Below are 12,571 nucleotides of genomic sequence, written 5' to 3'. Positions count from 1 at the left end.
CTCTCAGTGGCTTAGAGCCTTCTTATCTTGTTGACATGCTCACTGTGCATGCCAGATACATCCCTTTAATAAGCTATTAAATTCAGCTTATGTTGCGTGCAGTGGATGGTAAAAGACATTTGATAAACAAGTAGAACTTTTTTTTTAGGATAAACACAAGTATTTCTTTTCTGCACACACTATGTTTTTCTAATATCTCTAACACTTTACAACACCTTCATTCCATCTTAATTTTTTTTCTTTTGTATGATTTATTCCAGTCTTTTGTTGTTTGTCCCCAAATTTGAAGCACATTAAGCCTCACCTAATAACTGGTTTTCACATGAATTAGTCTTGAGATGTATGAGATACAGGCCAATAAGGTGCAGAGAGGATAATCTCTGAAACTGTATTATTATTTGTGCTTGAAAAAATGTTGAAATGGACTTTTCTGCAACAGAATGTACTCTTAAAACAGGTACATTACTGCATAAGCATTAAAATCAAGACCACTGGTATCAAGCAAGACTGTTTTTAAAGTATCAAAGCTTAAGAAATATGTTTTCAAGCAGTGGATCAATTTTAAATTCTATACATATCGCGTTAGTGGTAAATAATGACTCACTAATGATCTTGTTACAATGGACATCATGACAAAAAGTGATGTTTTTTTGTTTATGTTGTTGAGCACGTAAAAATGTATGAGAGGCTCCAAAATGACTTTGTGACCCTGCACTGTGTCTTTCTTCCTGGATCATTATTTATGATACACACCCACAAACTGATTCTAAATATCCCATATTTGAATTGCTCTGAGTGTGTTTATCATACTGTGTTCTCATAAAAACCTTCTGAAATGTTATGTTCCAATAACTGTTTTCTTAGATATAAGTGTACATAGTGTATACATCTGTAATATTTTATAATATATTTTATTTTATTTTTTCATTGTATCTTTACCTCTATTAGTATTAGTATTGTTATTGTTATTATTATTATTATTATTATTATTATTATTATTATTATTATTATTATTATTATTATTATATTTTAAACTATTTAAGTACATTGTTGTACTATGTACAATTGGGGGATCCATAAAGTATTTCTAATCTAATCTAATCTAGTGTAAAAACTAAAGCTAAAGCAGGCAAACACGATATTAAGGCTTTTTTGTGTGTATTTCGGGGCATTAAGGAATATGTATTCCCGAATGACTCGAGGTCTACACAAAAAAAGTGTTTTTATATATAAAATAAATTAAGTCTAAATAAAATCCGAATAAACCTTTTTTGGAGTCGGAACCTTTAGCAAGGGAGACTTGTCCTAGTCGGACTCATTTAACGCTGCACAAAACATGGACGCCTGCAGAAACATTGTGGAAAGAGCAGTCATTATTACTCTCTGATTCAGCCACATTGATGCTTATATTTCTGCATGTAAGCCATGAAGACATCGGAGTTTAGGTAAGTCTTAACACTGGCCCTCATTTCAAACTGTATGACGTTATTCCTTACGTTTTGTGTACGTCCTTCTGCAATGCTGATGCACTTCAATGAAAGTTGTTCCTTCCACCTTTTCCTTGTTTTTCCCTTTGCAGGCAGGTGTGAAACCTCCATGTGAAGATGTTTTGTCTGCGTCAGCGGCTTCATCCTGGGGCTCAGATTGTGACTGTTCACCTGCACAGGGTCCACAAACTCGCTTCACTTCAGAATGCTGCAACACTTCCCCCAAAGAAAGTCCAGAGCTTACTGTACCCCTTTAGCAGCCTGGATGCTTACCTGGACAGGTAACTTGTTCTCTTTCTATCTCGTGTTTTCTTTCATTGATTGATTGATTGATTATTGTGAGTTTAATCTGAAAGAAATGTTCAGGTCAGTGGACAGGACACCCTTCCAGCTGTTTCACCCCAGTTTGGAGGACATGGTCAGAGCAGAACAACTGTTTCATTCCTCTCCGTCACATAAGATTGATTACTGCGCCTCTGCAGAAAGGATGGACCATGCACCTGCACTGAAACCGCCAGAGGTGAGAGGTCATTGTGTTTACATGTTGGTCATGTTCAATGCTTTTAATGTTGTGCTTCTAAATCTTTTTATTTATCTTTCTTAATTTATAAGAAGCCACAATTTTCAGTCACCATTCTCAAAAAACTTCAGTTGTAGTTTGCTCTCTCTACCCCGAACTGAATCAAGTGTATAAAAAATGCAGAGCAGTAAAAGGAATTTTTTTAGTGGGCTTCTGAAAAATATTATTTCATGTTTTAAAAAGAAGAAATAAAGTTTATAACAGTAAAAAAAAAAAAGAGAAAAAAAAGTACAGTGTACCTAAATAGATAAGAATATTTCCATTTTTGCATTTAAAAAAAATGAAAAAAAATGAAAAAAGGTATGATATGTTTCCTAAAGTGTGGAGGTTAAATAATGTTTTTTTAGAGTTTCTAATTATTATTAATAATTTAACCATTTTACCAAAATAGTCAGTAACTTTACAAAATATACACATATAATGAATGAAACAAAAGATTATGACAAATTAAAACCTAATGGAGAGAGTTTATCAACACAGTCTCTCAACCACTAAATTAATCAAGTTTATAAAAATGACCAGGATAAAAAGTGTTTTTTTTAGTGGGCTGTTGAAAAACATTATTTATTGTTGTGAAAAGAATAAAATAAGTTTATAAAAGTATCAAAATGTATAAAGACCATTTCCTTTTCTTTTTTGCATAAAAAATGTAAAAATAAGGCCTGAGTTTTTTTACTGTGTGGAGGTTAAATATAGTTTTTTGTGGGGTTTCTGATCATTTTTAATATTTTTTTAACATTTTACTGAAATTGGCAGTAACTTTACAAAATATACACAATAATTGTAATAATTTATTAAATAATAATAAGTAGGACAAATTAGAGGCTAATGGAGAGAGTGTATCAACACAGTCTCTACATCTACTTAAGAGAGGTGAGAGTTACAGCAGAGCACCCGGAAAACAAATTGCACCTGGCTCAATAACCTGAAGTAAACTAACTTTATTATCTCTGCTTATGTAAAATTCATGAGCCCAGTTTTCTCCTGAGCATCTCACTTTGTTCATCCATTAATAAACTCCTCATGACCCTGTCAGATTGGCTGCTGCAGAGCACTGACTCTTATCACAAAGTAGACCTGACTCATTTGGACGCCTTGAATTTGATATTTCCACCTTCTTCGCTTGGAGCTGGCTGTATTTGGACAAGAGTTTCAGCACTGCACTATGTCCTTGTTGATGGATTGCTGTGGTAGGGGCTTGCCGATCAGCTAACCAGGCCCTTAAGCGTGCAAGCTTTATGTCTATCATACTTTAAATAGGACCATAGCATACTCACTGAACACCATGCAGCTTTGAAGAAGACTTTGAGACCATTGAGTCAACATGAAAATGAATGAGGCTTTAAACTATGGAAGGAAATATGTACCAAAAATTCAAATTAAAAGCAAATTTGAAAACGATGTTGCATTCACATAAATGCAAATTAAATTACTTAATTAATTAATTAAATTAAATATTTTTTTCGAATTTTCTTGATAATTTGTTAATTATGATAATTATGATACTAATTTAGCGTGGCATTTTTGAAAAATTAAAAAGCAAATGTAATTTTCTATTTAAAACTTTTTTAATTTAATTGTGGGAAATAATCAGCATTGTTGAAGATTGAAATTAAAATGCAAATAAGATTATTGAATATTGATTTTAGTTATGATTCACATAACCATGCACCCATATTTGGAAAATTAACAAGCATTTCTTTTAATGCAATTTAATTTTCAAATGTACTTTTGCATTTTAACTTTGGTGACTATTTGCTTCCATGTAAAACCAACTAATAAGTGAGCTTTATTTCTCATAGCTTTAAAAACAAGCAAAATCTTGTTGCACATGTAGAAGAATTAAGATCTTGACCACTTTGGTATTGTTTACTTCTAAACCTTGAGGCTCTATCCTCGTCCTATCACTCTAACAGAATTTGTCCAGGTACTGACTTGACCAAACGTATCAAATATAAAGTCCACTTGTAGTGATTTTGTTTTGCTAAGAGAGCCACGGTTTCCAGTCATTCACTTTATATCAAAATGAAGTTAAACTACTGGCCTCCTCTAGTCTGGAACAACAATTTTGGATAAGAATTAGCTCTGTTTGGGATGCTGGTTTCGCTATGCACTAAGTTGTGCTCCCCATGTACAGAGGCCTGGATCTGATTCCAACCTGCAGCCTCTCCCCTCCAGTTTTCTAGTCTATCCACTGTCCTCTCACTCTCTAAATAAAAGAAGGAAAACCCCAAAATGACTGAAAAGAAAGAAAAGCACTGTCTCTGTTTTGGTCAGTGTAGCTCAGAGCTGAAGAGTGGAGCAGTAAAACAGTGGGCACAGGTGTGCACATGAAGGTGTAGCCCCCCCTGGATAAAACACATTGACCCTCAGTCTATGAAAAATGTAGCACCATGTCTCTTTACCCTGCTGCAGCCTCATGCATAATGAAGTGTGGGTTGACACTTGATAATAAATGAGCAGATTTATAAGCGTATAGACAGAAGTGCTCAGCAGAGGGCTGAGAATGGAACATTGTGTAGAGAGGACACTGCGCTCTCTTTGTCATGCTGGGTTAGTTACCACTCTGCCTCTCTGCTCTGTCAGAGGATGATGAATTCTCAGCACGCTGGCAGCGTCAGCCTCCATCCATCTGTCCTCTGTCGGAGAGATGGATGAGTCCGAGCCCTGTCCCGTGGGGCTGAGCGGTCGCTGGGACTGCAGCAACAAAATGTGGGAAACTTGAAAGTAAAAGAGCGGTGTGCAAGTTTAAGAGTTCACCTGATAACACTGAGGAGAAAACACTAATAGAAAATCTCACAGAATGTTTAATAACTTCAGAGAAATATCATTTAAGAGTCAATTTTTATGATCTAGTTCAAATTTTAGTCACTTTTTATTTATTTTATTTTATTTATTTGTTATAAGTATATCATCTTAGTTTCTTTGAATGGTTTAACGTTTTAGTGTTTTATGTCTTATAAATGTATTTTATTTTGGTGAGTCTAATTTCCTGCATTGAGTTTTAACATCTTACCTCCAGTGTTTCCTCATTGAGACATCATGACAGCGTTTCCTCAGTTCGTTCAGCAACTTCTTTTTTATTTTTCATTAATTTATTTGTGTTGTTATTATTATTGGTATTATTGTTGCATATATTGTGTTCTTAAACTTAGGATTGTGGGGTGGGTTTGGAGTCTGGGCTGGGATTAGGAAGGGGGATCTTTTTATTTTTATTTGTCTATATATATATCTCTTTTTTTAAAATATATTCTATTTTAAGGTGTTTTTATGTACAGCACTTTGTGCTACATTGTCATTGTATGAAATGCGCTTCATAAATAAAGTCTGATTGATTGATTGGCTTTTGTTTCTTCTCAGGTGTGTTTCATCGGCAGAAGCAACGTGGGGAAGTCGTCTCTCATCAAATGTCTGTTTGCTCTGACTCCTGAGGTCGAAGTCCGAGTCTCCAAAACTCCAGTGAGTGTACTGAACCTGGTGATGGTGCGATGAGGCCTTGTTAAGCTCAAGAAAAAGAAAATCACAAAAAAAAACACCTAAAACATCAATCTTATTTCTCTAAATGTCATCACCTTTTCTCGCGCCCATGTTCAGAATGAAAGTCTACAACTTGTCTTCTCATTACACATGTGTGTTTTTCTCTACTTGTGTGTTCCCCTCAGGGTCACACGAAGAAGATGAACTTCTTCAAAGTGGGCAAAGCGTTCACCATCGTGGACATGCCGGGCTACGGATACAGAGCCCCCAAAGACTTTGTGGATATGGTGCAGCCGTACCTCTACAGGAGGACAAAGTGAGACATGAGCTGTACTCATCTGTCTGCAGGAAGTCTTAAAGGAATGTGTGTGAATTACAGAACATGTAATCAATGTCAGGGGGGTTAAAATTATTTAAAAACACAGAGATGCAGAATTACATATCAGCTTTTGCAACTAACAACAATCACAGAAAGATATAAACTTCATGTTCATGTCCTGTTTCAATGTTCCAGTCTGGTGAGGACGTTCCTGCTGGTGGATGGAAGTGTTGGACTTCAGAAGGCCGACCTGATCGCCCTGGAGCTGTGTGAGGACACCAGACGTCCTTACGTGGTACGATTCACACACACACAAACACACACACACTCTCCTGTTTTTCATAAAACTAAAAATAATTAGCTTCACTTTCTATCGATTTAAAAACGGCCTGATTTTGACGATTTCCAAAAGCTATATTTCAAAAGTTTTAGAGTCACCTCATGTCTACCCCAAACAGCCTTTTAGTTCTTTTTCATTTTTTTCTTTTCTGACATTTCTGCCTTTTTAAGATGGGAAAGCTGAACTAGAGAGTAGAGAGTTGAGATGACATGCAGCAAAGAGTTGGTGTTGGAAGTTGAACCAGTGACCGCTGCCGTGAGGACTACAGCGTCTGTGAAGCATTATATTTTCTCACCTTTGAGAGCTTCATAAAACAGTTTATTCATGAACAGATAACTGATAAGGAATTAACAATCTGTTCGACGTTTCATGTCAATAAAAGGAAACAAACAAAAACTGGTGACTTGCTGGGATGAGCAGAGTTTTGCAGACAAGTAATCAAGATCTATGACCGCCTGGGTCCTGAGATGAGTCAGCCTTGAGGGCTTCCTGTACTTTCGCATGAGATGATTATGTTCAGTGTCGGCAAAGTACTGAAGTTTAGTTGTTGTAGATACCACTATCAAAAGTAACTGAATTACTGAGTTAGTGCATTTTAAGATTTTAAGGTGAGATTACAATTACTGGCCTTGGCGTTGGACAAAGTTTAGCTTCCTGCACAAAGACTACAACTCATTTCTATATTCTTGTCCTTTACCTCAGGGAGGGAAAAATAACACTGGTGTTTCAAAGACAGAGAGTTCACGCCTGAATGATCATCAGCCGTTGTGCTTATGTACTCATCTCAGAAACAGGAGACTATCGACTGAACGTGACGCTGAGTTTCTTCATTCTGTGTTGTGTTAAGTTTTCTAACTTTAAAGCCATCAGTCCTCTTCACTCTGTCCTCATCGTTCTTCAGACCCTCCTCATTATGTCCACACCAAATTAATACTGAGCGTTCTCACTCAGCTATTTAAAAACTGCTGTCCCCTCTGAAACGCCACCACTGGCACGCTATAATGAAGCACCCCCCACTCTGTACGCTCTCTGCAGTCAATTATTCATGCTCTCAGGTTATTAAACACTTCGGCCATTATTAAAGCTCTGACAGCTCGGCTTTTAACAAAGACGGACTCTCACTGCTCAAAGGCAAAGACGCAGAGAACCAAGAGCTCAGTGCGAGGAGGCGCTGGACGGTTTAGGGACAGAGGCAGACATTTTAAGCTTTGACCAACTGCAAACACTCAGCATACAAGCACCTGGAATACATGTTACAAATATTATAACATCAAAATCACTGGATAATCAAGGTATCCATTATTTTAAAGATCCCATCTCTCATCCAGGTGTGACTTCTGGCTTTCTAGATGAAGTGTTACACTGAGAAAAAGGAAATTAAACAAGAGGGTCCAAACAGAATGCAGTGTGCAGTAACATGTCTCTGAAGGTTCTCAGTCATCCAGGTCATGATAATCCAAAGCTTGATCCGTAAGGCAACTGGACTGGTAGGAGGAGTGTACAGTAACCGTATCTGTCCACTAGATGTCAGTTTAGAATCTGTTGTTTGATTTGGCTCGCCTAACTCGCACTCACTGTGGATTCTGAGAGCGTATGAGCTCCTGATATTTCTGTTTTTATATATATATTCTGAATACGTATGCAGAAGTTGAGCTGTAATGTCTGATTTTGCAGATTGTGGTGACAAAGATCGACAAATGTAAACACGGGACGCTGCTGACGAACTTAATGGATCTTCACGATGTGGTTGAAACTCAGACCACGAGCTGCTTCCCTCAGCCTTTTTTAATCAGGTAAGAGTTTCTCTTTGGCGGTTATGGATGAGAAACAGACTTTTTCACGTCTTTATTTTCTTTATTACAAAAACATAGACAAACATACTCTCCACTCTGTCTTTCAGCTTCCTTTTTTAGTAGAAATCTTATTATTATAAAGCATCTTTTTTTGATTGCAATCAATTTAGGAACCAAATCAGGATTAATTTGTGATAAAAAAACAACTATTTGTATAGAACTTTTAAAAACAAATGTTTATGTTTTTTTTTAAATACATAAATGAATTCATAAAAATAGATAAGTAAATAAAAACATTAAAGGACAATAAAATAAAGAGGTTTTAAGAAGAAGAGGACATCACATTGGAGAAAGTTTAAACTGGAAAAGGATAAATCAAGAACATTGAAATGATAAATAAAAACAAATAATCAAAAAAAATGTAAACCATTAATACGTTGGGTATAAACTAAAAATAATAATAAATAAAAATAAAAAGGATGAGGTCACATAACAAATTCTGTAAAAATGGGTCTTAAGAAGAGATATAAAAGAAGTCACTGATTCTGCGTGCCTTATCTCCTCGGGGAGTGTACAACAATCACTGTTATACATGTAAATGTATTGTGTATTCTTGAGCTCTAATTACATGACTGAATTTGATTTCCTCTTAAAGCAACACAATTTAAAAACACTTGAAATCCATTATTCTTTCCCTCTAACCTGAGGTGAAGCTTCTCTGTCTGTGTCAGTGAATTCAGCACTTCTCTAAAAATCCCCTTCATATGTACAACTGTGCTGCTCACAGAGGAGTTAACACTGCAGGGGACCTTGATTATAGCCCATCACATCTGCAGGAATATTAAAGTTATCAGTGTTAATCAAACATTGTTCCTACAGTTTGCATCAACACCAACATAACTTGTGACATGCAAAACATTTAATGACATTTAAGATAAAAAAAAAAGACATGTTGGGAAGTGACAAAATAAAAGAATGTACACTTCCTGTCAAAGTCTGGTTTAAATGCACATTCAGAAAAGATTACAGTATGTCAGCTACCTCCTTTATAAAACCTTTTTATAAAGTGTTATATATGATAACTCACATGCATACAGTCTGTCAGAGACTAAAGGAGGCATCACAGTGTCTTCTGAATGTGCTTATATTATGCATTATAGACGTTAACTTGTTACAAAGCACTCCCAAAATATACCTATAAATATAAATAAAAATATTATTTTATTCATTCAACAGTAGGAACCAACCAAAGGTGTATCAGGTGTAAACACTAGCTGTAATAACAGATTTATTCCAGCTGTTTTTGATCAAACTTCCCTGAAAAGTTTGCCGTCCAAGCTGTTTTCAAGATTTCACACAATAAAGCTGACTATTTCAAAGTTTGATTCTGAACAGTAGAGTTTACAAAACACTTCTGTTCAAAATATTCTGTTTCTAGTGTTTATGAGCTGCTACTGTGAAATAAAAACTTTAAAAATAGTGCTATGAGTGTCAAATAAGAATATGTAAGGTGGTTTCAAAATGTCAAAGGGCTGTTAATGGTTCCTCCTGTGTTTGAGGGACAGAGCTGCAGTAAGATCAGGAAGAAAATGAAGTTTCTCTTTATTCTCTTACACGTTTTGCAGCTTTGATAGATTCTTTCTACTCTTTCTTTCTCTCTCTGTAACAGCTCCCTCAATTTCTGGGGAATCTACCTCCTGAGATGCTTCATTGCTCACGTAGCAGGAGGCATCAAGTTAACGGACACTTCTCAGAGCTGACCAGCAGCTTGGACTGACTGACTTAGTGTAATCGGGACTCGCTGAACTCCTCACACACTCACTGTGTCGGTAGAGTGTAGGATGCACAGAGGAATCAGTGGAGCGTCGGAATCGGCCATTTGTTTTCATGATCATCATAGAGCAAAGTGTGGAAGGACTTTCTGATGTTCACAATCAGCGCATACTCTGTTTGGTGTTCATGCAGCACACATTCTGCAGAGGCTTTTGTTTTAGAATAAAACTTGAACACATGCTGGGTTGATTTTTGAATGAAAAGTTATACATTAAATCACTCTTCCCAGATTCAAACAAGTATACAACACGGCCGACAGTCGGCAGATACAGAAACATGACTCTTTTTTTAATCTGATGCTTCATAAGGACTATGACGCTAAATCACTCTCTTCAAAGATACAAAACTTAATTCATGAAGGGGACATTTTCCTCACAGAACACAAGAGTTGTTGGACTGCTGCCGTGGTCGCATTGTTTGCTTGTTTGTTTGTTTTAATGTTATTGTTTTGTTTTAAGTGTTGGATCAAAATGAACCAGTGAAAACACTGAAGTCACAAACCAGACAATTAGAAGGAGAATGAGACTGTATGTTTAGATTTATCATATTAGGTTTGTTGTTTGATTTATTTCAGAAAAGAATGTAATTCAAACAAATTAAAGTAGAATACAAAAATATAAGATAATGATTGTGGTTGGGGGCTTATGAGGAAACATCCAACATAATTAGAATAATTAAACAAAACCACCTACAACTAAAGCAAACTCAATATCAGAGTTCAGGTATGAAAGAGCAGAAATTTGGTTAAGGAAAAAATATATTTAGTTATGTCAAGAAAGAAAGGAAAAATGTACAATTTCATATCAATACTGTCCCGGATATGTCTCTGTCAGTAAAGGATGTCTAAGTATTTTTTGTGCACAGTTTGAGTCATGTTTTTACCTGCAAAAACTTTTATATTTACCTTGTTTCACAGGCAAAATATATATAAAAAATGGATTTCTAAAAATTTTTCATAGATTAGAAATTTAAATAGCTTTTTCTGTTTCAGGAGGAAAAGGTCCTTTAAATAATTCCTCAAAGTGTCTCGATACATCTCCTCAAGCTTTCACATATTAGGTTTCTATTTGACATACTGTATTAGACTACTTCAATGACACGTCATGGTTTATCTTATTGACCTTACACCTTTTATTATGTTGTTTCCTCTTACTCACACAACAACAGCTAATTACAATCCAAACCGGATAACAGGAGGCACTTATCAAACTGAAACGCTGTGTATACATTGGATTAGATACGTCATTGAATGCAAGTTACGCAATGACAATAGAGGCATTCTATTCTATTCTATTCTAAAAGGTTACCGGGTTGATTCTGAGTTATCATGTTGCTCTTTATCTGGTGGGAGACCTTGAACATTTATGTTCTACTTACTCTGCACCTTATCTCTGTTTATCATTTGTATTTGGAGGAGCACAATATCAAACCTAGTGAAAGTGAGAATGAGTACTGCTCCAAATTCTGCAAAACTAATCTCATCTGATGATCCGCTTTATACCCGAGAGTGTGCCAGGTCTGAAGATCTGTTTCTGCAGATTTGAGAATAAAACCTTGAGAGACATTTTCTGGATTATGATTTTTATTTCACAGAATGTTCAACCAACTTGTTTTAAAAATGCTTGTGTGGATTTTTTAATCTCATTTTACAGTTACTTCAAATAAAACTGCATTGCTTATTATCAGTCAGTCCATTTTATGAGCACAAATAAATGTGCATCTGATATGCTGTTTTATGCAATAGACAATGTAGGTGTGCCTCTTTTAATGGCATTAAATTAGTGGTTTGGATTTTAAAAGCAACAATCTTCCATGCTATCTACAGTGAGCTATCTCTGTGTCCTGTATCCAGTCACTATAATAAATGCATGGTACATAGTCCAGTTAATTTCCTATATGTTTTGTTTATGTTTGTTTGTTTTTGGGTTAATAGAACATGCAGTCCAGAGTCTGTCTGCAGGAAAACACTGCCACTGATGGAGCCAGCTGACTTACTGTCAGTATACTAAAGACATTAAGACAAGATGATTTAAACATGCGGATCTTTGTGATAGTGCACAAAATCCTTTTGGGGAGTTTGTCCTGCTCAAAACAAAGTATTCTTTTAAATTATTTTCATTCATTGACAAAATGAATTCATGAGAACTTAAGAACTTTAAAATGTATCAGCAGACGGATAAATATTTCAACAGGAAAAAAAACACCTTATAAGTTATTTGCTGACTTATTGCTAATAAGGTGTGTGGAATACTTGATTCTGATCGGTCAAAAACCCACTAGCAAAAGCAACGCTAGGGAAAACTTGATTACATATATCAAATCAATTATGCTAAGGAATCTGACACATTTCATCTTTGCCTGTTGACACTGGCAGAAACGTTGGTGAACATTATTGCAATAACTTGAGTTTTTTTTTTGCTTCATTAGAGTCTTGCTGACCCTGTTGTGATTCTAATTTACATTACTATCACTCACTACATATTATCTCTTCCATATTGTACCCATGGCCGAGAATTATCCTATAAAAGAAATGTCAGATACAGAAGAGATAATGTATAGTAAGTGGTTATGTGAACCCTGTTGGGATTCTATTTTGCATAACCTCCTGCTCACTATGCATTATCCTGCTTATTATACAGCTACCAACTAAATCTATAAACAGGCTGACATTAAGTATTGATCTGATTTTATTGATGTGAAAATTATTTGTGCATACAGCTAAAAAAATAGTCCCTCAGTTTT

The 12,571-nt window shown here is 35.6% G+C and overlaps 1 protein-coding gene across 2 annotated transcripts; it reads left to right on the top strand.

Moving 5' to 3' along the window:
* The first annotated feature begins 1,303 nt into the window (after positions 1-1,303).
* Positions 1,304-11,393, top strand: gtpbp8 (GTP binding protein 8 (putative)). Of its 2 annotated transcripts, XM_034694467.1 has the most exons (8): positions 1,304-1,445; positions 1,580-1,768; positions 1,854-2,007; positions 5,428-5,526; positions 5,730-5,860; positions 6,059-6,158; positions 7,878-7,996; positions 9,666-11,393. In XM_034694467.1, exons 2-8 carry the CDS (start codon positions 1,605-1,607, stop codon positions 9,754-9,756), a joined length of 858 nt encoding a protein of 285 aa, XP_034550358.1. In that variant the 5' UTR covers positions 1,304-1,445; positions 1,580-1,604; the 3' UTR covers positions 9,757-11,393. The 2 variants fall into 2 exon arrangements, with proteins under 2 accessions (XP_034550358.1, XP_034550359.1); XM_034694468.1 differs by lacking the exon at positions 1,304-1,445 and having other exon boundaries at positions 1,586-1,768; positions 1,844-2,007.
* The last annotated feature ends 1,178 nt before the right edge of the window (positions 11,394-12,571 follow it).

The sequence above is a fragment of the Notolabrus celidotus genome, chromosome 10 (genome assembly GCF_009762535.1).
Source record: "Notolabrus celidotus isolate fNotCel1 chromosome 10, fNotCel1.pri, whole genome shotgun sequence".
NCBI classification, from domain to species: Eukaryota; Metazoa; Chordata; class Actinopteri; order Labriformes; family Labridae; genus Notolabrus; species Notolabrus celidotus.
Note: the sequence above shows the minus strand (reverse complement) of the source record. Positions and strands in the feature narration are given on the sequence as shown.